Source organism: Myripristis murdjan, chromosome 1 (genome assembly GCF_902150065.1).
Source record: "Myripristis murdjan chromosome 1, fMyrMur1.1, whole genome shotgun sequence".
NCBI lineage: Eukaryota > Metazoa > Chordata > Actinopteri > Holocentriformes > Holocentridae > Myripristis > Myripristis murdjan.
This window is the reverse complement of record NC_043980.1, coordinates 16,536,329-16,560,693: the sequence shown is the minus strand read 5'-3', so window position 1 is coordinate 16,560,693 and position 24,365 is coordinate 16,536,329. Positions and strand designations below refer to the sequence as shown.

Here is a 24,365-nt window from a genome sequence, read left to right as displayed (position 1 = left end):
TACAGTGACTCCTTTTTGGGGAAAAATATTTACCTGACATTAATCGTTCAATCTTTCAAAAATGCAACTTATAATATCATTTGATATGTGCCGATTTTGTAAGCAAAAATCTTTGGGGTTAATTTTCCACTTTTTCAGTTGGCATTTAGTTCATTTGGGAATTGAACCCTTCATGTGCAGAAAGGTCCTTTTTGCCACATTTTTCAGGTGTTTTGTTATCTAACTATACATTTTCTTTCTACTTATGACAGAATGGGCAACTGCATGTCTTTCACTTATACCTCAACGTTTGCAAACAACTCTTTCCATAGTGGTGAGTAGGCCAACATTTGTCTGTATGATGCTGCATCAATATGTTTTGCAGGCGCAGTTCACCCACATACTTGGACTTTGTCCTTGTGTGTGTATTGCAACAGCACTTTATGTGCATGTGTGTGTTTTGCAGAGTCCCCCATCCGTATGACCATGGTCTTACTCAACACTGGCTGCCCCGACTGTCTCGTGGTTCACCAAAAAGCCATCGTCATTGGAATTCCATACAACTCTCTTCAGCTGTTGAGTAAGACAATAGGAATATGTTGCACCAAATGACACATGGGTGTGCTCAGTCCACAATGCAATCAATTATTTATGCTTGACCTGGGGCAACACTCCTAATCCCTTACTCTTCAATATCTCCAAGTCTTTAATGTGGTTTACCATGAAACTTGGAAAGCACAGTCATGCTACACTGACGATGAATTTTGTTGACTTTGGTGCCATCACAAACTGTCCTCGAGTGCCACAGGGAATGTGAAAAACAATCAGCTGCTCGTCCAGGATGGGGGAAAACATTACCAGATAATATATATATAAAAAAAGATTGTTAAACTGTAATGAATGCTGAATGAATATGAATATGAAGTCCATCTGGAAACGACGGTCCACATATCTGAGGCACTCTGACTGTGACAAAAAGTAAAAATCCTTTATTCAGCAATGAACACTTACTGTTCTTTACAGACGGACTTCAGTCGTGAGACAGTTTAACAGTTGTTTTTCATTGACCAGATCTGGAGATATATTGCCTTGAGGTAAAATGTTGAACAGATGGATATAGGAACAGACCATCATGCCATTGTTAGAGCATAATTAAATAGATAAACATGTTGGCATTTTGCCAGCGTATTCAAAGATGGGTGACAGATAGTTTTTATATAATGTCTGCCCATCCACTTGAAAACCATCCAGGCTGGCATCAAGGTCACATGACCTTTTTGAGGCCCACAGTGGCTGCAGTGGTTTTAGTCATACCATGTTCAAATTCAGACTTTTAGACTTTGCATGGGTGGCACAGTGCCTTGGACTGTGATGAGTGTCTCCATTTCAGAGGACAAAACAAAGAGCCACTCAATTTTCTGTTGACTTTACCTCACATCTCTAAAGATCAGTCCCAAAAATAGAACCCAACTAGCTCTGCAGTTTGTGTTTTCTTATGTCACAGTGTGTTGGGTGCAGGGCAGATTTTGAACATTTGCATGCCTGGCTGTTAGACAGATTAGTTTATGTTATGGGGAAGGACTGCATTATAATTTTATATGGCCTGATTTAATGTAATGGTCAGGGGATTAAGACACAGAAGTGAGATATCTAGGAACATCTTTCCCCCATGATGAATGTACATTTCCTCTGTGTGCTTGTTCTCCCTCTCAGGCAAGAGAAGGTCTTTGAGTGCTGCAGAACTGGAGGAGTTTAAGAAGCAGGCAGCATGTCTCAACTTTCCATCACCTCTTTTCTTGGACCCTGAGCAAAGTAGGAACCTTAATCTTTGTTCTTGTTTTGCTAAAACTTTTGCCCACTACTACAAATTAGTATTAGCATGGCGCCCCCTGTTGAATTTTTTTTTTTTTTTCAAAATTGAGGCTGTTAAAAGGTTTGTTTACATTTACAGTGTCTTTAAACATGGCCGTGAAATAGACTTGCACTTTGAGTTATTATCAGTTAAATTACATTAAGCCAATTTTACACTTACAAATCAAACACGCAAAGGATATATCTGAGTATGCCTAAAGATATATGGTCAAATAGTTTCCATATTGTGCCTTTAAACTGCAGCTGCTGTATTGTCAAAATTGAAATGTAATTAAACGGGAATAAAAATAGAATATGGTCTGAGGTAAACTGCAGCTTGTCACACTGATAAAGCTGCAGGATGAGGAAACAAACTGGCCACTGCTTTTCTCTGATACACCAGCAGCATAGGCGGTTCTAGGGGGTGGCAGCTGCCACCCTAGAAAAATGCCTTGCCACCCTAGTTGCCACCCCAATTTCAGACAATTTATTTATTTATTTTTTAATTGTGGCTGTTCGGAAACTCGCTGTTGCGAGACTCAAATGTCCGAGTGCATGTAAATGCAGCAAAAGATGACACTCCCACTATTTAAGGGGTTGATAAATAAATAAATAAATAAATATTTCTAATGCCACCTTTTGGTTTTCTATTCAATGCTTTACTCATGTACCACAATAATAGAATGTTTTTGAGTTAAAATATCCTCATTTGGGGGTTTTCCAAGCAAATACTGATATATGTGATTGTTTGGTATTAAATCAGCATATATATTTCTGCCACCCCTTAAAGTCTCCATGCCACCCTCTTGCCACCCCATGAATATTTGTCTAGATCCGCCCCTGACCAGCAGCCATTTATTTAACACATCAAACTGAGCACAAAGTATTCAGCGGCCATGAGGTGTATGACAGGTGTTTTGATAGTTAGAGTCAACTGTGCTGAATTTTGCTTTATTTTGTTATTGACAAATTATACTGCAACTGCTACAAACAAGAGTGGCAATCCATATTACCTGTGCTACTGGCAGCAGGCTTTCGTCCTCAGACAGGTGTTTTCTTTTCAAAAATTTTGTGTAAATACATTCATATCATATTTATCATATTTACGCAGACATGCCCACATCACATTATTTTCCAAGCAATGGATTTGTTTATTTTTTGTATTGTTTTGTTTACCATCATATTGGATGTCATGATTCTACAAGGATACATTTGTATTTCTCTTGCACAGGTCTTTGCCCAGACCCGCATTCGCCAGACAATGAGAGTGAATTACACACCTAAACTGTCACTGTCGTATTGAGATTACGTCAGAGCTAACAGTGAAGGCATCATGAAAAAGGTTGCTCAACTCTGATGTAACTCAAATCAAGCTAATCTCATTGTCAGAAATGCTATGAGATGCTTAGTGAAGAGGGCATGTGTAAGAGATGAATTCTGTCCTGCCAATAGAGCAATATATTAAGTGAATATAATTCATACTATTTTGCATGAACCTCTGCACAATACATGGTGGTGTATTTGTAGTGACATATAATGATAGGCACATTTAATTTGTATAAAAAATCTGCCTCCCTTGTAGTTTGTCCTTGATCATGCTGGTTTTTTGTCAGTGTCCAGAAAAAACTTGCATCTGCATTTTCTTTTACTGTAACTGACAGCTGAAATATCATAAATACATAGGTGACAATTTGAAAATCAAAGTTGCAGGGGATACATCATACCGTGTGGATTTGCAAGATCTTACAACACTTCACACAATGCAAGCTTGCAAAAAGAGTGAGTTTGCAAACTTATTACAGAGGAGGAAGCCCACAGTCTTGTTTATGGGTAGTTTATTACTGTACATACACCTGCTCAAGTCATACATACATATATTATGTTGCTCTCTCTCTTACGCACACACACACACACACATACACACACATTCAGAATATTCTAGAGATTATATAAAAAAAAAGACATTTGCTGGGCAGGGTTCAATCACAGACTGGGGTGCATCTGCATACACTGTGCGCACACATATGCGCGCACACACTCACTCTCTCCCTCTCTCTCTCTCTCTCACACACACACACACTCATATCTGCATATGGCCTTACACCACGATACATAAAATAGACCACCAATCAGAAATATAGAAAGGTGAGTTAGAAACCAATAGGCAACACAGTGGTAATCAAGTGAATTAGGGTGTTTGACATATAAACGAACATTGTGGGTCCATGGATTAGGTTTTCCCTTCACCACCCGAACAAGCTACTCATCTGAAAACTTAAAATGGACTTACATTCATTTCATTTTGTTTCTGACTTTGTTTTTCTTGTGATGCAATGTGTGTGTGTCTGTGTGTGTGTGTGTGTGTGTGTGTGTGCAGAGCTTTGCCCAGACAACTTTACACCCACACCGGCGTCCAGATTCTGGACAGAAGTTTGTATGTTCCTCAAGGCCAAGTTGGGGCAAATCACATATTGCACTAATTCTTATTAGAAGCTGTTTTGAGCATTTGGCAGAGTTGCACATTTAAATATGCCAAATAATTGTTTGATTGGCTGTATGTCACCAACCACATACAGATATTTTGCATCTTTATCTATTAATTTCTCTCTCTCTCTCTCTCTCTCTCTCTCACACACACACACACACACACACACGCACTCATGCATGCACGCACGCGCGCGCGCACACACACACACACACACACACACATGCCCAGACACAATATCGATACTGACAATATTGTAGACATGGTTATTGGTGCTTTCATGAGACATTTACACACAAGACTTTGGATAAACAATCCTCAGTAATGTGGATATTATGACTAAACAGGGACACTAATAATAAAACATTACACATTAGACACGGGCAGTGAGAACAACTGAAAAATGACCTTCAGGACCACTTTGAGGTCAATATGCTGCAGGCACATGAACTGTTCGTGTATTTCACACAAAATATCACAAAATCTTCACTAACCAGCAGACTACCTCAGGGCACGGTCGTCTTGGTGTCATTTGGTTTATTTTGTGCATCATGATCTTAAAATCATGTTGTACTGCGGTCTTATATTCATTGTTTTATCTTTGGTTGCCTATTCTCTCTCTCTCTCTCTTCAAAAGATATTATCCTTTCTCATTTTTGCAGCAGTTGTAATCTGATTTCAAATTACATCTAAACAAGTGAGTATCTGAAAAACGAATACTGCTGCTAATACCGATCAATAAAGCCCTCCCTCTCTTAATCTGGTTACAGCACATTTGAGAATAAACAATTCAGACCTGTGTGGTGCAGTGTGCTACGAGCCTCTGGACTTTGAAGAACTAGTTACAGCTGAAGGTGGACACAAAGGAGAATTTGGTGTAAAAAAAAAAAATAATAATAAAAAAAGAGAAAAAAGGAACAATGTTGGGGTTTGTTTATGTTGCTGCTGCTGTGTTCAGTCTTCTCTCAGTTGGACGCTCAGCTCCTCTGGAGAGCTGTGAGAATCTGACCAAACCTCTGGAAGCCCCCAGCAGAGACATGGTAGGACTTTCTCGTCATCTCACTTTCTGTCTCACACTCTGTTTCTGCTTGTTAGTGTCACTGTTATGTTTTTCAGCAACTTTCAAAAAGTCAGTTTTTGTGGCTTGTTGAAAAATCCCAATCCATCCGCCTATGTCTCCATATGTCATCTTGTGCAGCTGAGGGAATCTGCTTGTTGTTGCAGATGGTGGGCAAGTGGATCTACATAGGTGAGAGCTCAGAGATCCAATGGTCCAAGGTGCTGGTGAAAGCCTTCGTAAAGAGTTACTGGGTGAACGTCATGGCTGGCTCCCAAAACAACACCCTGAACATCTACGAGGCTCAGAAGACGTAACTGAATCTGACTTGAAAAAGACTGCTTCCATTTTTTTTTTGAGTTTATGCTTTATTCTGAATACAGTGACTCCTCTTTGGGGAAAAATATTTACCTGACATTAATCGTTCAATCTTTCAAAAATGCAACTTATAATATCATTTGATATGTGCCGATTTTGTAAGCAAAAATCTTTGGGGTTAATTTTCCACTTTTTCAGTTGGCATTTAGTTCATTTGGGAATTGAACTCTTCATGTGCAGAAAGGTCCTTTTTGCCACATTTTTCAGGTGTTTTGTTATCTAACTATACATTTTCTTTCTACTTATGACAGAATGGGCAACTGCATGTCTTTCACTTATACCTCAACGTTTGCAAACAACTCTTTCCATAGTGGTGAGTAGGCCAACATTTGTCTGTATGATGCTGCATCAATATGTTTTGCAGGCGCAGTTCACCCACATACTTGGACTTTGTCCTTGTGTGTGTATTGCAACAGCACTTTATGTGCATGTGTGTGTTTTGCAGAGTCCCCCATCCGTATGACCATGGTCTTACTCAACACTGGCTGCCCCGACTGTCTCGTGGTTCACCAAAAAGCCATCGTCATTGGAATTCCATACAACTCTCTTCAGCTGTTGAGTAAGACAATAGGAATATGTTGCACCAAATGACACATGGGTGTGCTCAGTCCACAATGCAATCAATTATTTATGCTTGACCTGGGGCAACACTCCTAATCCCTTACTCTTCAATATCTCCAAGTCTTTAATGTGGTTTACCATGAAACTTGGAAAGCACAGTCATGCTACACTGACGATGAATTTTGTTGACTTTGGTGCCGTCACAAACTGTCCTCGAGTGTCACAGGGAATGTGAAAAACAATCAGCTGCTCGTCCAGGATGGGGGAAAACATTACCAGATAATATATATATAAAAAAAGATTGTTAAACTGTAATGAATGCTGAATGAATATGAATATGAAGTCCATCTGGAAACGACGGCCCACATATCTGAGGCACTCTGACTGTGACAAAAAGTAAAAATCCTTTATTCAGCAATGAACACTTACTGTTCTTTACAGACGGACTTCAGTCGTGAGACAGTTTAACAGTTGTTTTTCATTGACCAGATCTGGAGATATATTGCCTTGAGGTAAAATGTTGAACAGATGGATATAGGAACAGACCATCATGCCATTGTTAGAGCATAATTAAATAGATAAACATGTTGGCATTTTGCCAGCGTATTCAAAGATGGGTGACAGATAGTTTTTATATAATGTATGCCCATCCACTTGAAAACCATCCAGGCTGGCATCAAGGTCACATGATCTTTTTGAGGCCCACAGTGGCTGCAGTGGTTTTAGTCATACCATGTTCAAATTCAGACTTTTAGACTTTGCATGGGTGGCACAGTGCCTTGGACTGTGATGAGTGTCTCCATTTCAGAGGACAAAACAAAGAGCCACTCAATTTTCTGTTGACTTTACCTCACATCTCTAAAGATCAGTCCCAAAAATAGGACCCAACTAGCTCTGCAGTTTGTGTTTTCTTATGTCACAGTGTGTTGGGTGCAGGGCAGATTTTGAACATTTGCATGCCTGGCTGTTAGACAGATTAGTTTATGTTATGGGGAAGGACTGCATTATAATTTTATATGGCCTGATTTAATGTAATGGTCAGGGGATTAAGACACAGAAGTGAGATATCTAGGAACATCTTTCCCCCATGATGAATGTACATTTCCTCTGTGTGCTTGTTCTCCCTCTCAGGCAAGAGAAGGTCTTTGAGTGCTGCAGAACTGGAGGAGTTTAAGAAGCAGGCAGCATGTCTCAACTTTCCATCACCTCTTTTCTTGGACCCTGAGCAAAGTAGGAACCTTAATCTTTGTTGTTGATTTGCTAAAACTTTTGCCCACTACTACAAATTAGTATTAGCATGGCGCCCCCTGTTGAAAGTTTTTTTTTTTTTTTTTTTTTTAAATTGAGGCTGTAAAAAGGTTTGTTTACATTTACAGTGTCTTTAAACATGGCCGTGAAATAGACTTGCACTTTGAGTTATTATCGGTTAAATTACATTAAGCCAATTTTACACTTACAAATCAAACACCCAAAGGATATATCTGAGTATACCTAAAGATATATGGTCAAATAGTTTCCTTATTGTGCCTTTAAATTGCAGCTGCAGCATTGTCAAAATTGAAATGTAATTAAATGGGAATAAAAATAGAATATGGCCTGAGGTAAACTGCAGCTTGTCACACTGCTAAAGCTGCAGAATGAGGAAACAAACTGGCCACTGCTTTTCTCTGATACACCAGCAGCCATTTATTTAACACATCAAACAATCTGAGCACAAAATATTCAGCGGCCATGTTAGTTAGTTGCCAGTTAGAGTCAACTGTGCTGAATTTTGCTATATTTTGTTATTGACAAATTATACTGCAACTGCTACAAACAAGAGTGGCAATCCATATTACCTGTGCTACTGGCAGCTGGCTTTAGTCTTCAGACAGGTGTTTTCTTTTCAAAAATATTGTGTAAATATATTCATATCATATTTATCATATTTACGCAGACATGCCCACATCACATTATTTTCCAAGCAATGGATTTGTTTATTTTTTGTATTGTTTTGTTAAGCATCATATTGGATGTCATGATTTTACAAGGATGCATTTGTATTTCTCTTGCACAGGTCTTTGCCCAGACCCACATTTGCCAGACAATGAGAGTGAATTACACACCTAAACTGTCACTGTCGTATTGAGATTACGTCAGAGCTAACAGTGAAGGCATCATGAAAAAGGTTGCTCAACTCTGATGTAACTCAAATCAAGCTAATCTCATTGTCAGAAATGCTATGAGATGCTTAGTGAAGAGGGCATGTGTAAGAGATTAATTCTCTTCTGCCAATAGAGCAATATATTAAGTGAATATAATTCATACTATTTTGCATGAACCTCTGCACAATACATGGTGGTGTATTTGTAGAGACATATAATGATAGGCACATTTAATTTGTATAAAAAATCTGCCTCCTTTGTAGTTTGTCCTTGATCATGCTGGTTTTTTGTCAGTGTCCAGAAAAAACTTGCATCTGCATTTTCTTTTACTGTAACTGACAGCTGAAATATCATAAATACATAGGTGACAATTTGAAAATCAAAGTTGCAGGGGATACATCATACCGTGTGGATTTGCAAGATCTTACAACACTTGGCACAATGCAAGCTTGCAAAAAGAGTGAGTTTGCAAACTTATTACAGAGGAGGAAGCCCACAGTCTTGTTTATGGGTAGTTTATTACTGTACATACACCTGCTCAAGTCATACATACATATATTATGTTGCTCTCTCTCTTACACACACACACTCACACACACACACACACACATTCAGAATACTCTAGAGATTATATAAAAAAAGACATTTGCTGGGCAGGGTTCAATCACAGACTGCGAACTACTGAGGACATTTGCATCTGCATACACTGCGCGCACACATATGCGCACACACACTCACTCTCTCCCTCTCTCTCTCTCTCTCTCTCTCACACACACACACACACACACACACATCTGCATATGGCCTTACACCGCGATACATAAAACGGACCACCAATCAGAAATATAGAAAAGTGAGTTAGAAACCAATAGGCAACACAGTGGTAATCAAGTGAATTAGGGTGTTTGACATATAAACGGACATTGTGGGTCCATGGATTAGGTTTTCCCTTCACCACCCGAACAGGAAGAACCCGGGGCACATTCTGCACCCTTCAGTGGTTGGGCCTCTTTCTCTTAGGGGCATGTGTCAAATTTAAACATGCTGCAAACAATTACTTCAAATAATTATTTCCACAATTATTCAAGTAACGCGTGATCTATAACGTATATTTGCCTCTCAAGGAGTAACTTTGGAGCATACCTGAAGGCGAAGATTTCTTAATGCTACATTTCTTTCTTTCTGTTTTTTTTTTCTATTATAATCCCCTGAGCATGACCCATACAATCACCAAAGCTGAGTGACCTGAACCTCAGTGGCTTTGTTCATTTTTTTTTTTTTTTGTGATAGATAATCTCGCATACCAATATGTATTTGTGAGTATTTAAACCAAAAAGTGTGCTGAGCTGGGAAAAGTTCAATCTGCATCTTTTCATAATGGCCCTCAATCATTTACCCTATTCCTTGTTCTATATACTGGCAACATTTTGGGGTAAGTTTGATTTAAAAGGAACATACAGATCCTTTTTTTAACCTCTCATCAACAATTGTGATCAGATCTGTCCGTCACAAATATCTGTCTGTCCAGTACATGCTTTGGTAGCTTAGAAGTTGAGGCTTCCTGCATCCAATTCATTCCCATTCATGTTTTGAAAAATGCTATGTGAAATGCTGGGATTTGCTACGTGTTGGTGTCTCTCTACTTAAAAAGAAAATAAGCTTTAAATATAGAATCCATTTGGTGTTAATTCATGAATTTTCATGTGATTATAATAAGAGTAATTTTAACAAACATATGCATCTGCAAAGTATTCAGAAGACTACTAATATATCTATGCATAGCAACTTTCATTGGAGCATTTTTGCAATGGAGTAAATATGACTTCTACAGTACAAAAGCATATTCTGTTCACACTTATGCACCTGATATCTCTAACAGATATGATCCCAACTGCTGATGAGTTGAAATAAAACATTTAATTACATTAAGATGTGCCCTTCATATCGTATTAACAGTTCGTAAAAACAGATCTGCTTTTGTCTGATAAAACCAACAGGGAACTGACATTCCCTGTCACCTCAGACCTCTTATCATAGTGAGTTAGGACACATCAAAAACAGGACTTTCTCAAGTGGGACACATCGTGGCTCAAGCACACCTGCAAGCCAAGTCGAGCAGGTAAGGAAGGGAGGCCGTGTGAAAAGTGTAAGGACAAAGCTATTGTGTGCTTTACTGTTGACACAGGACCACAGTGCAGAGCCTGAAGAAAACAACCATAGCATACCTTTTGACAAAATAATCAAGGCCTATTTCATGAATGCAAACATTACATGTGCACTCATGTACTTATAAATAATTATAACAAAAAGTAACACGACTGGTTATGGCAAAATATTTCAAAAGACAGAACCCTGCTTTACAGAGTGAAGAGTATCTCCCCATGTCTGATTTGTCTTTTTTGCTAATGTTTCTCTCAAACACACACTCACACAGACACACTCACAACACACAAACACAGTGAACAGTTTTGCAAGCACTGACTGCCCCATTTTCACCAAAACAGGTAAACAAAACTAAAGATACTAAAAAAGTAAAGAAGCTCTCCATTCTGCACCACCGACGGGCTTGTTTTCTGCTTAATTGTTCCACTGCCACGTTGAAGCAGTCGCTAGGCAGTCAGAGACAACAGCCCACCACCTGGACACACACAACACTGAAAATACATCGTTCCAGGTACGTCTGTGGCATAGAGATCCATTCATATTATGGAGTCAGATAGTGTGATTGTCACTGGGTTAGGGTGATGCACGGTCAAAATTGTGCAGGGATTCAAGAGGAGGGGGAACGTAGAGATGTCTGGTAGATGATAACAGTGTGACATTACTGAGTTCAGCGGATCTGGCTGTTTGCCCGAGGTGCCCCTCAAAGATCTTGTCTGTTTGCTACAAAGTGGATCTGCATCGAGAGCTCTTCCATCGATGTTTGTCTGTGGTTCCTTTTGAGCTCGATGTAATGTTGCCTCCACAGCCTCTACCAGGATCCCCAACACCAAACCAACAGTTCCAAAAGCACTGGGGTGTTTTTTTTTTGTTTTTGTTTTTTGCAGGTGGAATTGGCGGTATGACAGTAAATAATATATGAAAGAGTTTCAAGACAATTATCATGTTCAGATTGTGCCATGTACTTAAGTAAAGAAAGGGTGACAAAATTCCAGTTGTAGCGCACTGAGCTCAAATCAACAGTCCAATCTCCACGCCCAAGTTAATTCATGTTGCAGCTCCCTTGCTGTCCTACAACCATGTGCCAGTCAACATGGCCTGTCTCGAAAGGCTCCAGCTCCTCTGGAAGTATGTGGCTCATTGGTAAGTTCGCTCCAAAAAAAAAAAAAAAAAGCTTGGTGATGCTGGGTTTGTAAACAAGTGTAGGGAATGTGTGGGTATGGGAAAAGGTCAAAGAAAAAGGATCGGTGCTACCCTGTAAACATAAAGTATCGGATGTATTTTGGGGAAGTAAGTTTACCGAGGAGCATTACAGCCATTGTGATTCTGTGACAGAGCTGGGAAGCAGTGGAGATTTTAGCTCAGCTGCAGTTTGGCTAGTCCGGTCTGAAGATGGGGATCTTGGGTAGGAACTCTATTAGGATTACCTGGAGGTGAAAACAGAGATGTGATTAGTTGTGACTGTGAGGGTAATGTGCTCTCAAAAAGCAAGAGGTTACCGCTGCCACCTCTACTGTTACCAAAGTCAACACGATGGCAGCTTAAGCAATGAGGCAGGTGGCAGCTGCAAGGAGACAGAGGATGGCTGCCGCTCCCGTGAGCGTGCAGGCTCCTCTGCTGCTGCCACCTGAGTTGACAGTTGTTCTAACTTTTCTAGCTCATTGCTCAGTGTGTGGTAACCACATACCACTGCAACCACAGGAAACACAAGGGGAAAAAATAGAGGAGACTTTACTAGTATTTGCATACCAACTTTTCACTAGTATCTATGTTTGATATTTTTGTATGGGTCCATTTAAACGTTGTTTCATAAACTTGCCTAATGACTCTAGCACACACACATATCGCTGGGCAGCAGAGCCAGGAGTAACTGTTTGCTGTTTTTAAGCACCCTGAAGGTGAGTAATGCATGGGTTGATGCTAAAAAAAATCGTGTAAGAATGGGAGACAGGACTCCAAAACATCTGCATTACTGAGAGCAAAGCTTTGTGTGCCAAAAAGTGATGGTGAAAGAGCTAAAACATAACTGGAAAAGGATACTTACATATTCCATCATGTTGTTGGTTTCACACTTCCTTTTGCTTAGTCTCCAATGCAAACACAACTGTGAAACAGAGTAACAGCGGTCAGTAAATTGTTCTAACGTGTCCAGCCTTATTACACACATCCGTACATGCTTTTGCTACTCACCTTGTGGTAGAGTCTGCTGTTCTCCCACTCCAGTAGCTTCTCTATAGATCTTCTTGTCTGTAAGTTAAAAAAGGGCAATAACAGCATCAGACCACATGCCCTCCACTGAAACACAAAACCTTAACCTTTGCCTGATTGCTTAGTTCACATGGATTTGTTGTGATGCACTGCAAAGGTGAACACATTTCTTGTGCTTTGTTTGCACACTGGGATGCATATCTCACCCTCTTGCTGAGGCAGATGACAGGCCACAGACTGAAGCCCAGTGTGCAGCAGCAGCAGAGGCAGCCACACAGCAACCAGCGCACATTCACCGGTAGCGTCTTTCTCAGGCAGCCATTTACACGGTTGATGCTAGCCTTGAACTCCTCTGGCGCCACCTAAGAGAACACATGGATAGGTACAATAAAAATGTGTGCATGCATACATACACAAGTGGTTCACGCTCAAGTGATTTTTTATCATTGCCCAAGTGCATTCTGTTATGTAGACTGGAGCCAACAGTCAAAAAAGAGGCTACAATGACCGACTTATTCATAAAACCTATCACTGACTAAAGGTACAAAAGAATCTCTGAACCTGTTCGTCCAGCACGTAGAGTTCATATCTCCATCCAGGTGTGAGCAACCAAAACTCAACAAATAGAGAGTGGCCAGAATCAGAGAAGACTACCAAGCCTTCTGAGTACTCTGACTGTATACAGGTTAGACAAGTTGGGGAGGTTTGAGCCAGCAATCTTGCTGCAGAACCTAACTACAAGAGCGCACTCAGTAGAATACAGATCTCAACCAGACATATCTCCCCTTTTCAGGACTATATGCTAAGGATGCACCAATCCAATTTTGGGGATATTTATTTTGTTGAAGTCCAATTCCGATACCTGAGCTTTTGAGTATCATCTGAGAATGTATTGCAGTGGAATTCCCAGAAGAAGAAACCCTCTGTCTTAAATAGCTATAGCCAAGCTAACAGACTGGTGTGGAGGCAGCAGCGGTAGATAAACTCCAGAAATATGATAGCAACACTACTGGTGGCACTGTGTGTGCACATCTATCACATATTGATACGTGGCTCGGTAACGTCACTCTGATATCCAATCCGTGAAACATGTCTGGATCTGCACCAATATTGATACCCAACTTACTTAATCCAAAACTTGCTCTTATACTTCAGGCTGATACTAGCAGATGATAGAAAAGGTTACAATAGATTCAATAAAACAAAAGTATAATGTTTTCATGAGAGCGATATCAACATTAAAACTGTGTCATTTCCTTAAAAAATACAAGCACTGGAGGGCCATGTCCTGAACAGCATCTATGTTTGCTTAAAAATTCTCCAAGAATGGCCCACAATACTTATATGGGTGGGTAATTCCACCACCTGGTCCTTAATGGCAGCAGGAAAACAGGAGAGGGATTCCTCTGAAATTTAACATTTACATCATTTCTTTTCTCTTGGTGATCATAAGCTGTAAAATGAAACGTTCACAGTGTGGCTCTATTTGATGTTTAAGGTGGTATGTGTGAATCTTTGAGTTGTGTTTTTCTACAGTCTCTATGTTTCTACATAGATTTCACTATGAACAGATGACTGAATGCATCACTGTATTCTGTGCCAATTAAGAAAATACAATTAACAGAGCTGACAATGCAATCTAACTCTATTTGAGAGGACTGACAAGCCTGTCTTCTGTGAGTGTTTCCCCTATCTGTTCTTTGTAACCTTGTAGGCAATTTGTGTGGTTTAATGCGGAGTCTCTTCTGGAACCCTTATCAACCTGAGTTAATCAAGGTCTAATTAAGGTCTCTAGCAAGTACTATAAAGGCCATGATTAGGCATGGCTTGAGCAAATAACATGAGTGACAAACCAGTTTGCTATAGATTCAGGTCTAAGAAGAACGAGCCTGGCTGGAATGCAATTTTTCTCAATTGTTTGCTGTGGTAACAGTGATGTGGTGGCAGTCAATGAGCTGTTCAGGCTGGGGGACAGAAGGCAAAGCCGTCTGGATTGAAGCGTCCTTCCTTATATCTATTTGTAACCTCTTGTCTCCCCGTTAATGCTGCTGCATATTTATTTTGGACCACCACTGCTGACAATCAATGAATGATAATGCTCTGACAGTGATGTTGTGATTGTGCTCAGTGGGGAAAACGACATGAATTCTGATCTGAGTGTTCACACAGCCATAAACATCATCAGGAATTAGATGCATATCTGACTTAGGACCACCCATGAAATTTGCCATAATTCAAAATTGCAAATAGGCCTAACACATTCAATGTGATTATTCGCTATTCACTGTGGCATAAAAACAAGGAAATATAAAATCTGCTCTGTCACTTTTTGTTGGCTGTCTGAACATAACCTAGGTAAGAATTTGTTTTTCCAAGGTTTCTATTCCTAGATAAGATACTGACAGATATTCATAAAACTGGAGACCCACCTTTCCTGTAAGCGCCGAAGGAAATTCCGACTCGAATTTGTTACTGAGGCCAAACCTGTGAAGGTGACAAAATAAACACATTAGCCATGAACACACCTAATATCTATCTAAATAATCAGCTCAGTGGAATTCTCTTATCTCCAAGAGAGCATGTAAAACACACCACCTACTGAACAAGAAAAAACACTGTCAGCCCACATCGTGTGTTCCAGCCAGGTTACAAGCAAAGCGTAACAAGACATCACATTAGGTATTGTTGGGTAACTGGTGGTGGAGTTTTTTCGAGGATTGGCAATGATCCCATTGAGATGCACCAGGGTGTCACAGGAAGTCCGTCCTGTGGCCATCAGACTTTTTAACACCTCTGTAGAGGGTCAGCCAGCCTGAGTCAATGGACTGCATCCCTGTACACTACTTAACAGTTTATTTAACCATTTAACTGTGCAATAATTTATACCTGTCGGACTTGACAACAATTCAAAAGTGAAATAACCCTGTTACCAGGTTCACTTTTTTTTTTTAACATATGCCCAATTTCTTACTCTAGTCTAGATATACTCTTGTAATATTTTGTAGGATTAATGCACTTCTTTAGACAAAATGCACAAGCAACATTAATTTACACATACATACATCAAGCACACTTTTCTTACAAACCTCTCAGGCACATTTTTTGTTATTTCTTTTTCTATGTCTTGTAGTTAACTTCTTCACTTGAGGATTTGAGCGACTGCAACTGACCCGATTTCCTCGAGGGTTAATAAAAGTTTTACTGATTCTGGTGGTTAATAACAGCCAATTTATTTGTCTTTATAGTCTTGAAATATGAGAGTGTATAACGGAACATTCCACACTAGAAAACCTATCTTGAGTTCACGTTAACCTAACGTCACCTCGTTTCACCTACCAAAACCGGACACAGCACCAGCATGCGACTCTCGGCCCTGTGCTTTAGTTAACGTTAGCCACAACGAGCTAGCACTAGCTAACGTTAGCCACTCCTCACCCGTTCGCTGCTATGGACGAGCGCTAGCCGAACTGCTAACTCAGCGGCTAGCCCAGTTATCACCGAGTTACACACCGACACCACGGGGGAAAACCGTTTAACGGTCACGGTAAACCTCGTTGTCAGTGCCTGTGAACCTCGCCGGTAACTTACACAGTGACGTGGCCGGATCCTCGCACCACCACCGGGTCCGGAGCGTACTTTAGGAGCTGCTCCTCCGCGGCCCTGTCCTCGTCCTCCTCTTCCTCCTCCTCTTCGTAGATCTCATCAAAGTCCTCCATCATCGCACGACTCGGCCTCGCGCTTCCCGGGAGAGACGCCGGGAGAGACACGATGCCGACAAAGAGATAAAACCCTTACCGAGAAACGAATGTGAATTAAAAAAAAATGACTGTAGAGACAAGCACAAAATAAACCTTTCCGCGATGATTGCTCACATCGTTCTGTAGGATCCAAAACAAAACATCAACATCCGCCGCAGTAACCAGACGACACCGGAAAGGGGGATCGACGTGCTTGCGTCACGGCGTCAACGGCCGAAAGTTTAGTGAACTTTTCCTTCAGAATAAAAAGATAAGAAAATAAAGTTGTGAAAACCTATACCACAGCTTTGAGTTAAAAATATTTTTGAAGCCACACGCGCTGCTTCGGGATAGCTAGTGTGAATTTGATGTCTAATATATTATTAATTTTTATCTCGGTACTGTGTAATTTAAAAAAAAAAAAAAAAAAAAAGCGTTGCTGCTAATCAGAAATGTCTTACTTTGAAATTTCGGACTAGAAGTCATTTTTAATGGCTATCCTGAGTGATGCTGTGAGCAACGATTGAACTACAACTGTTTAACCAACACTTGAAGTATTTCATAGGATATTTGAACCTTATTTTAAGCCAAGTGGGCTTTATGCGGATCGTACTCACACACTTTTACTTCCGTCCTAAAGGACTTCATGATTTGCGGGGACATCTGATCCACAGCTGGCTGCTTGGTAACAGGAAAGTAACTTTTGTGGGCAGTTAGCTTCATGAACGCGGAAATCCGTAGTGTTTGATAGCCTAACACGTACTTTGATAACCCTCAATATGATTTCACAAACTTTTTTCAAAGACATGGCTCCTGACCTTACAAGTGGGATTTTGGCAGTAGTCCTGTTATCAAGTACTTTGTTTGTCGTGGAAACATATTTCAGTTTATCAGAGGTCGTCTTCAGTGTGAGTGCCAGTGTTTTTGAAAGTGGACATGTGCACAGGCTCTTCACATACCCCTTCCACCACAGGAGTTTCATCCAGCTACTTCTGAGCATCACAGCTTTCATGCTCCTCTGCAGCAGTTTTGAGAAAGGTGTTGGCACCATCCGCTTCCTGTTCTTGTTCCTGCTGCTGTCGACCACCACAGGCGTGTGGTATGCCTTTCTGGATCTCCTGCAGGAGGACATCTCACCAAGCCACGTCGAGGGCTTGGTCCCCATATCCCTCGCTTTTGTGGCTGTGACCACTGTGCACACAAGAATGGCCAAAGGCTTCTTCTTTGGAGTCAGTGTCCCCACCATGGCTCTCCCGTGGCTGTTTCTCATAATCACAACCATGCTTGTCCCCAACAGTGTGCTCCTGTGTAATGTCATTGCCATACTGGTAGGATGGATGTATGGGAAGGGATGGTTCTCCTGCCTGGACGTGTCAGAGGCCAGGGCTTCTGTTGTGGAGAAGATGATGCCTTTCAGGTTGTTGAGGAGCATCAGCGGTGCTCTGTACATCCCTGCCTCCACAGAAGAACGGAGGAAGACGCTTCTTCCAGAGATCAGTCCAACTCCTGGGTCCTACCCAGTCCAAGCCTATGCTCCATTGGACAGTGTCAGTATTACTGAGACTGCATCCACGACATATGAAGGCTGGCCCAACTCCACTCATGCCCCGTCCGATCCCATCCCACCTCCACAGACTCATGGACATGGCTCAGCACACAGCTTTTGGCCAGGTCATGGACACGGTCCAGAACATGGCTCTGAGCATAGCTGCAACCACGGCCACGGGCACGGCCACAGCCATGGCCACGGTCACAGCCACGGCCACGGTCACAGCCACAGCCACGGACACAGTCATAGTCATGCTTAGCTTTAGTTGTCGTCTTTTGTTTGCTTTGCACTGGAGTTGGAATTAATTATACTGTGTGGTCAAAAGGTTACTATGCATTCAGTGTCTTATTTTCATGAGAAAACCAGTAACTAGTCAATAACTAGTTCCTGCTTTTGTAAAATGAGGCTGAAAATTTCCATGATGCTTGATTACTAGTCTCTGGAATTTATTAAATTACTTGTTTTTGCATAAATTTTATCACCTCTTACATTTGTGTTTGACGATTAGCTCATGGTCACCCACAGGATCTTCATGTCTGAAATGCTTGTGCACATTGTCAAGCTTATTTTTAGGCAGTTTATTTTTTATTTATTTATTTTTTGGAGGGTTATTTTTTTAAATTATGTTCCCAGCCTTTTTTATTCAGTGATATTGCCAGGACTGAATGAGTGTTGACTAGTCAAGTGATTTTGTTTGTTTTTATGTGTTTTTCAATATGTTGTTTTTGTCATTTGTGCTTTCTATTTTTTATAAATAAACGTACATGTATAAAATGACAAATTTTACCAGAAAAAAAATGAATTACTTAAAAAGTGTGATTGAAGAAATATGGACAGTTTCAATTTCTATTAAATTTTACTTTACAGCTTCGATGTGACAAATTGCCACAATTCTCTAGATAAAGATAACAAAATAAGATGTAATTTAGTGCAGACCCCCCAAAATTGTTTTTACTAAGTCTTATTAGTTAATTTTGCAAACAATAATACATTCACAATTTAAACTCGTATTTTAAACCATGTACCTCTTAAATTTAACATGTTCTTATGTGACACTGTTGCTTCTACACTTTCTCATCATATCCCTGTTATTAATTTGTATTTACATCATGTTTGGGGAAGTTACAGAAGTGCAATAATGAGGACCCATATTTTGACCCATTTTCACCCATAATTTAAACTTTCGCAGTATCCAATATAAGTACGGCACTAATATAAATTCAAAACTTATACTATATCAAAATCAACCCTAATACACAGAGAGAGCCAGCTTTATTCTTGAAGCAATTTGGTTTAATCAACTCATTTGCAGATAGATATTCATCAGAACCACATATAATTTCATGTTACTTGAGGCTAAGTCACCCTGGAAACAAACGGCCACTGAGCGGTCTGTCCGGCAGTGTCAGCATCCCCAGAGCGGCCAGTGCATCTACAGCTCGAATAAAAGCTCATTCCTCCCAGGTGTCTCCATAGATGTTCTTCTTGACTGTAACAAGACAGAGAGCAAAGGAGAAACACTAACTACTTGCCAGGAAAGTTTCTAAAGGGTGTGGGTGTGTGGGGGTGACAGAATCCAAGCATAGTTTTCTACAGCAGTAGCTTACCTTCTTTCCTAGGTGCAGATCTTTCTGGCCCCCTTTCTGGCTCCCTTTCAGGAGGAGTTTTGAGCAGCGTCTCAGCCTTCTGGGTGAGTGTGACCTCGTAGTTTTCTCTGTTCTTGAGCCTCAGGTCCTCATAGAGGATGGACTTCTTCCTGGGCTCCTCCTCCTCCACATATGACTGGGCTGAAGGTGATGGGCACAAGATGAAAGAAAAAGGTTATCTAGGGAAGCTGATGGAGAAGGGAAAGGATGCATATGTCACCCATCTACACTGAAACAAGGTTATTAACTTGCACCAAAGAAATAAATGAGTAGTAGGGAGTACATATTCCTGCAAAGCTCGGTGAATGGTCAATTGCCAAAATTCATCCTGTCTAGAAACTATAGTAAGCACCTCTTATTTTCTAATTTCATAACAAAAGTTGACAACACCTTTCTGCATGGCATCTAAGCAAAGGCAAGTGTAGCTAATATTTGATTCTGTCTTCCAAATTACACATTACAAGAAGTAAATTTCCCTGCTTATAATTGACTAATATCATAAATCAGGGAAAAGCTGAATGCATTTACATACATGTGTTAAAATAGGTGTACTGATGTGATGCTATACTTGTTTGAGTAATCTGCTTCAACCAGGGCAGTTTTTGCACATAACATGCAAATAACATATATAACATGAATACCACATGCCTAAAATATATTGCATATATGTAAAATTAACATTAAACATCAATAGTAAATAGTGAACAGAGTTATAAACGTTGCCACAGTTTGTAATGAGGAAGCAAACTAAAACCAATTTTATGCCCACATGAGAATCTCTTATACTCTAATCTGATTTTCACTTATCACTTTAACAGTGCATGCCAAATAACACACATGAATCTCCATCTCTGTTACTCAACTCCTGTAAATAATAGTGTGTCATAAAACAATCTCAATTCATTGAGCATAAAAGAATCTCAGTGTATTGCAGCTGAAACAGATGAACACCTGAGGCTGAAAAAAGCCAACAGAAAAGCCCTAGTGGGTACCTTGGGGGTTGAAGTCATCTGCTCGGCTTGTCGGCAGGGACGGCTCTTGTCTGTAACCATAATCATAGTCTCTGGTTTGAGCGGGCACCTGGCTTTGGGACTCTGCTGGCTGGAACATGGGGTCGAACGACATGGTGTCTGGGTCACTCAGCTCTGATGACTGTTGGCCTTGGAGACTGGAGGGAGAGCAAAACAAGTAGTAAAGAACTGGTGGATGCAATAGTGGGAAAGAGTGAGAGAGCGATGTGAAGGCCAATGAGAATGCATATCAAAACATGCGGCATCACTACTGATTTTGAAAAGAAAGAAAATCAGAGAGTGTGTGTGCTACTGACTTTGGAGGAGGCAGTCCTGTCCTCTGTCTGAGGGCCTCTCCCAGCGGCGAGTTCTCCAGCCGCTTGAACTTCTCCTGGCACGTCTTCATGTACGACATCTTCCCAGCCAGGTAGCCACAGAAGCCAGCGACTGAAACGCAAACACATGCACACACCGCTTAGAGAAAACCCATGAGACATAAATTAATCTGTACTGTAAAGATACACAACCAATCAACTTACATGCCACTTTGGGTAGAGATCCAAACCTTGGAGATGCAGTCAGCGTTCCTATACATATGGGATACAAGTTTGACTCTGAATTATGTTTGATTACTTTTTATACCTTACCTAACACTTCATAAAGATGACTTGCTTTTTCAGTTAGGGATTCAAGCACTGCATTTCAGTAAGGCCTAATTTTTCTACAGTCTTACCTTTAGCAATCAGGGCCTGGGTGAGAGCCATGCTGACCACAGAGAAGGGCACAGCTGCAAAGGAGGGAAATGATGACTTAGACATGAAGAAACTGGGACTCATAAGACAAGAAATCTACATGTTAGGTTTTGCTTTGAGATAGAAATTGGTTTGACCTGTATGCCTGAGCTCACCTGGTTGTTGGCATTATCATAGAAATAATGTATTCATCTTTATACTACTGTCTATAGCGTAGATATATCTGATCTATAGTGTGTATATCACTTCTCATCATACCTCGAGCTGTTAATCTGCATTTCCTAGAGTTTAAATTTCATCTCAATAATTGTACCGTCGAATCTAAAATAAAGGACCAGCCAAGCAGGCATGAGCAACCAATAATCACAGTAGGGCGAATGTAGGGCGAGCATGAGTCAAGATTCAAGATCATTCAAAATCTGTTGCAGACTGCCTGTTTCTAGCCATCATGTACATTGTGATACAAATGTGTAAGAGAGGCTCATTCACATGAACCATTATAATTCTCTCTGGGACTTTTGTATCACAATAGATCTCATAAATTGATGGTGGACAATTCCAGAAACATGTGTGTGTGTTTGTGTTAAAATAGGTGTACTGATGGGGAGCTTTTTTTTTTTTTTTTTTTTTTTTTTTTTTTTTTTTTGCAACTAATACACAAATTGCATATAGAAAATGTATACTACATGCCTAAACTATATTACTTGCATGTAATAAGGGCTTCAAAGGTCATTAGTAAACACTATGTGAAGGCTTGCTGTGAGTTATAAATTGGTATAATATGTGCATGGCTGAGGGAGACTTACACCTGTACCAGAAGCTCTCCTGGTTGCACTCCTTGAAGACCCTCTTCTCCTCCTCTGTGGGGATATAGTCCATGCCCATTGGGCCCTGTGTAAACACACACACACGAAATATTAGAGAGATAAGACTAGTTTGAGAAATATGCTAAGACAAAGCGTCAGGTAGGTGTGTTGATGGCCCCAGTTACGACATGAGTGGCTGATCCCCGTGTTGTTTGTTAGCTAACAGTTAGCTGTGTGTTTAGCCGGCTGTTTACCTGCGCCCCGCGGTGCCGCTCCTCCGGAAACCCGCTGGACACCGGAGACATGTTGACGGCTATGTCGGCGCTGATTTCAGCCTCAGAGTCATGAGAAACGACCAGGTTTAAATCGTTTACCACGCTGACTTCATCAATGTTTGGGACAATGTCATTGCCAGCGCGTTGACGCGGCCCGGAAGTAGAAGACGAACGAGAAGAAGCGCTTTGGTTACTTGGCTTGACAAACAAGACATTTAAAGTTGTTTATTTAAAATATTATTATTATAAGTATTGTCTACGGCACGTGGTTTGGTTTTCAGACAGTGGACAACAGTACACGAACGCTTGCGTATTGAAGAAGTAAGCAATATATGCTGCACAATCAAACCGGGTATTTTATTTTGAAATTTGGGGTCTGCCCCGGAGATGAATTTCAAGGCTCTTACGGAATGAGACAGTTCAATATATGGGTTATTGTGTTTCTGATCAGTTATTATAGTTTTGTATTTTGTTTTGTTTTATTTTTATTTCAGTTAATTTATTTCAATTATTTTATTTTGGTTCTCAATTCAGTTTAGTTTCATTTACTTTCCAGAGTGGGTTTCCCTTTAGTTTTTATTGTTTAAAAATGTTTAATTTTCGTCTAGTTTTTATTAGTTTCACTATTAGTTTGTTGTTTATTAACCCGGTCTTTGCCTTAATCCCACGATTAAACGTATAGTCGACCTCACGCTTATATTTAACTTCAAACAGAGATGATTTATTTATTTTATTATTTTTTATTTTATTTATTTATTTTTGTGATTATCGATTTACGAAGATACATTTTGATTTTTGCTCCTTGTGCTGCTCCTTATCACACAATTTTAAATTGCATTTTTCAAGAGCAGATATGAGGCTACGAAGCCACAGTTGGTGAACCTATTTTTTTTATTTTTTAGATTGAACAATGAATTTACATGCACTTTAGGTGATTTACAGTCTTTCATTATGTCTAAAATCATGCCTCATTGGTCTTATCACTAGTAATGTGTTACCAGTTAGAAGGACCTCAACTAAGCAATCATGGAATATATCTTTATGTCAGTTATTCATTTACACCTTTACTCCCATAATAAACTGTTGCAGGAATTAGCTGAGGACCAGATGAGAAAGGCAAATCTGTCAAATCACATCATACGACATGAGAATATGGAGTAATAATATTATGAGTTGAGCTTACGCAGCAGCGCAAGCACCTGACTTCTGAAAAAAATCATTTGCCTTTTTCTTTTGTCATCAAACATGCTTCCTCTGCCTGTATGATGTGACCTGGTGACTGTCAAACATTTTGCTCAACTGTCACATGACGAGATTATCAGCCAGCAGGGGGTCATCCATTGACACGAAAGCATCAAAGCCTTTACAAATAAAACTGTCCCACTCTAATGCCTTGAGTTGTAGATTCAGAATGACAATCTAGGTATTCTGAATCTCCCACATTTCACATATCCCCATCTCAAAGTGTAGAATGAAGTGGCACCATGTTGTAATAGCACTGTATGGGGAGTAGGTGATGCTATTGCACCGGCTCTCGGTCCAGCCACATGAGGACAAGGGCTGCCTTTTAAAGTCATAACTCTTAAAAACATAACCTGTTTGACTCCAGACCCTGCTATGGCAAATAAATGTTTGACGACGGTGAAATTCAAATTCTTGAAAATTTTAGTGATGTAAAATCTGAGGATTTGACACAATGTGTGTGTATGTGATTGAGAGAGAGAGAGAGAGAGAGAGAGAGAGAGAGAGAGAGAGAGAGAGAGGTGG

The 24,365-nt window shown here is 40.3% G+C and overlaps 3 protein-coding genes across 3 annotated transcripts; 1 reads left to right on the top strand and 2 right to left on the bottom strand.

The window, feature by feature from the left end:
• Positions 1 to 9,601: 9,601 nt before the first annotated feature.
• chic2 (cysteine-rich hydrophobic domain 2) lies at positions 9,602 to 16,767 on the bottom strand. Its single transcript, XM_030050684.1, has 6 exons — positions 16,412 to 16,767; positions 15,253 to 15,307; positions 13,030 to 13,185; positions 12,806 to 12,862; positions 12,660 to 12,719; positions 9,602 to 12,042 (listed from the first exon to the last, which is right to left on the bottom strand). The coding sequence occupies exons 1-6, from the start codon at positions 16,540 to 16,542 to the stop codon at positions 11,992 to 11,994; spliced, it is 510 nt and encodes a 169-aa protein (XP_029906544.1). The 5' UTR covers positions 16,543 to 16,767; the 3' UTR covers positions 9,602 to 11,991.
• A 283-nt stretch (positions 16,768 to 17,050) lies between these two features.
• On the top strand, positions 17,051 to 19,191 carry rhbdd2 (rhomboid domain containing 2). Its single transcript, XM_030050660.1, has one exon. The coding sequence runs from the start codon at positions 17,340 to 17,342 to the stop codon at positions 18,366 to 18,368; it is 1,029 nt and encodes a 342-aa protein (XP_029906520.1). The 5' UTR covers positions 17,051 to 17,339; the 3' UTR covers positions 18,369 to 19,191.
• Positions 19,192 to 19,364: 173 nt separating this feature from the next.
• Positions 19,365 to 22,864, bottom strand: LOC115358694 (OCIA domain-containing protein 1). Its single transcript, XM_030050672.1, has 8 exons — positions 22,578 to 22,864; positions 22,324 to 22,408; positions 21,499 to 21,552; positions 21,305 to 21,352; positions 21,083 to 21,212; positions 20,748 to 20,923; positions 19,717 to 19,896; positions 19,365 to 19,598 (listed from the first exon to the last, which is right to left on the bottom strand). The coding sequence occupies exons 1-8, from the start codon at positions 22,626 to 22,628 to the stop codon at positions 19,561 to 19,563; spliced, it is 762 nt and encodes a 253-aa protein (XP_029906532.1). The 5' UTR covers positions 22,629 to 22,864; the 3' UTR covers positions 19,365 to 19,560.
• Between the last annotated feature and the right edge of the window lie 1,501 nt (positions 22,865 to 24,365).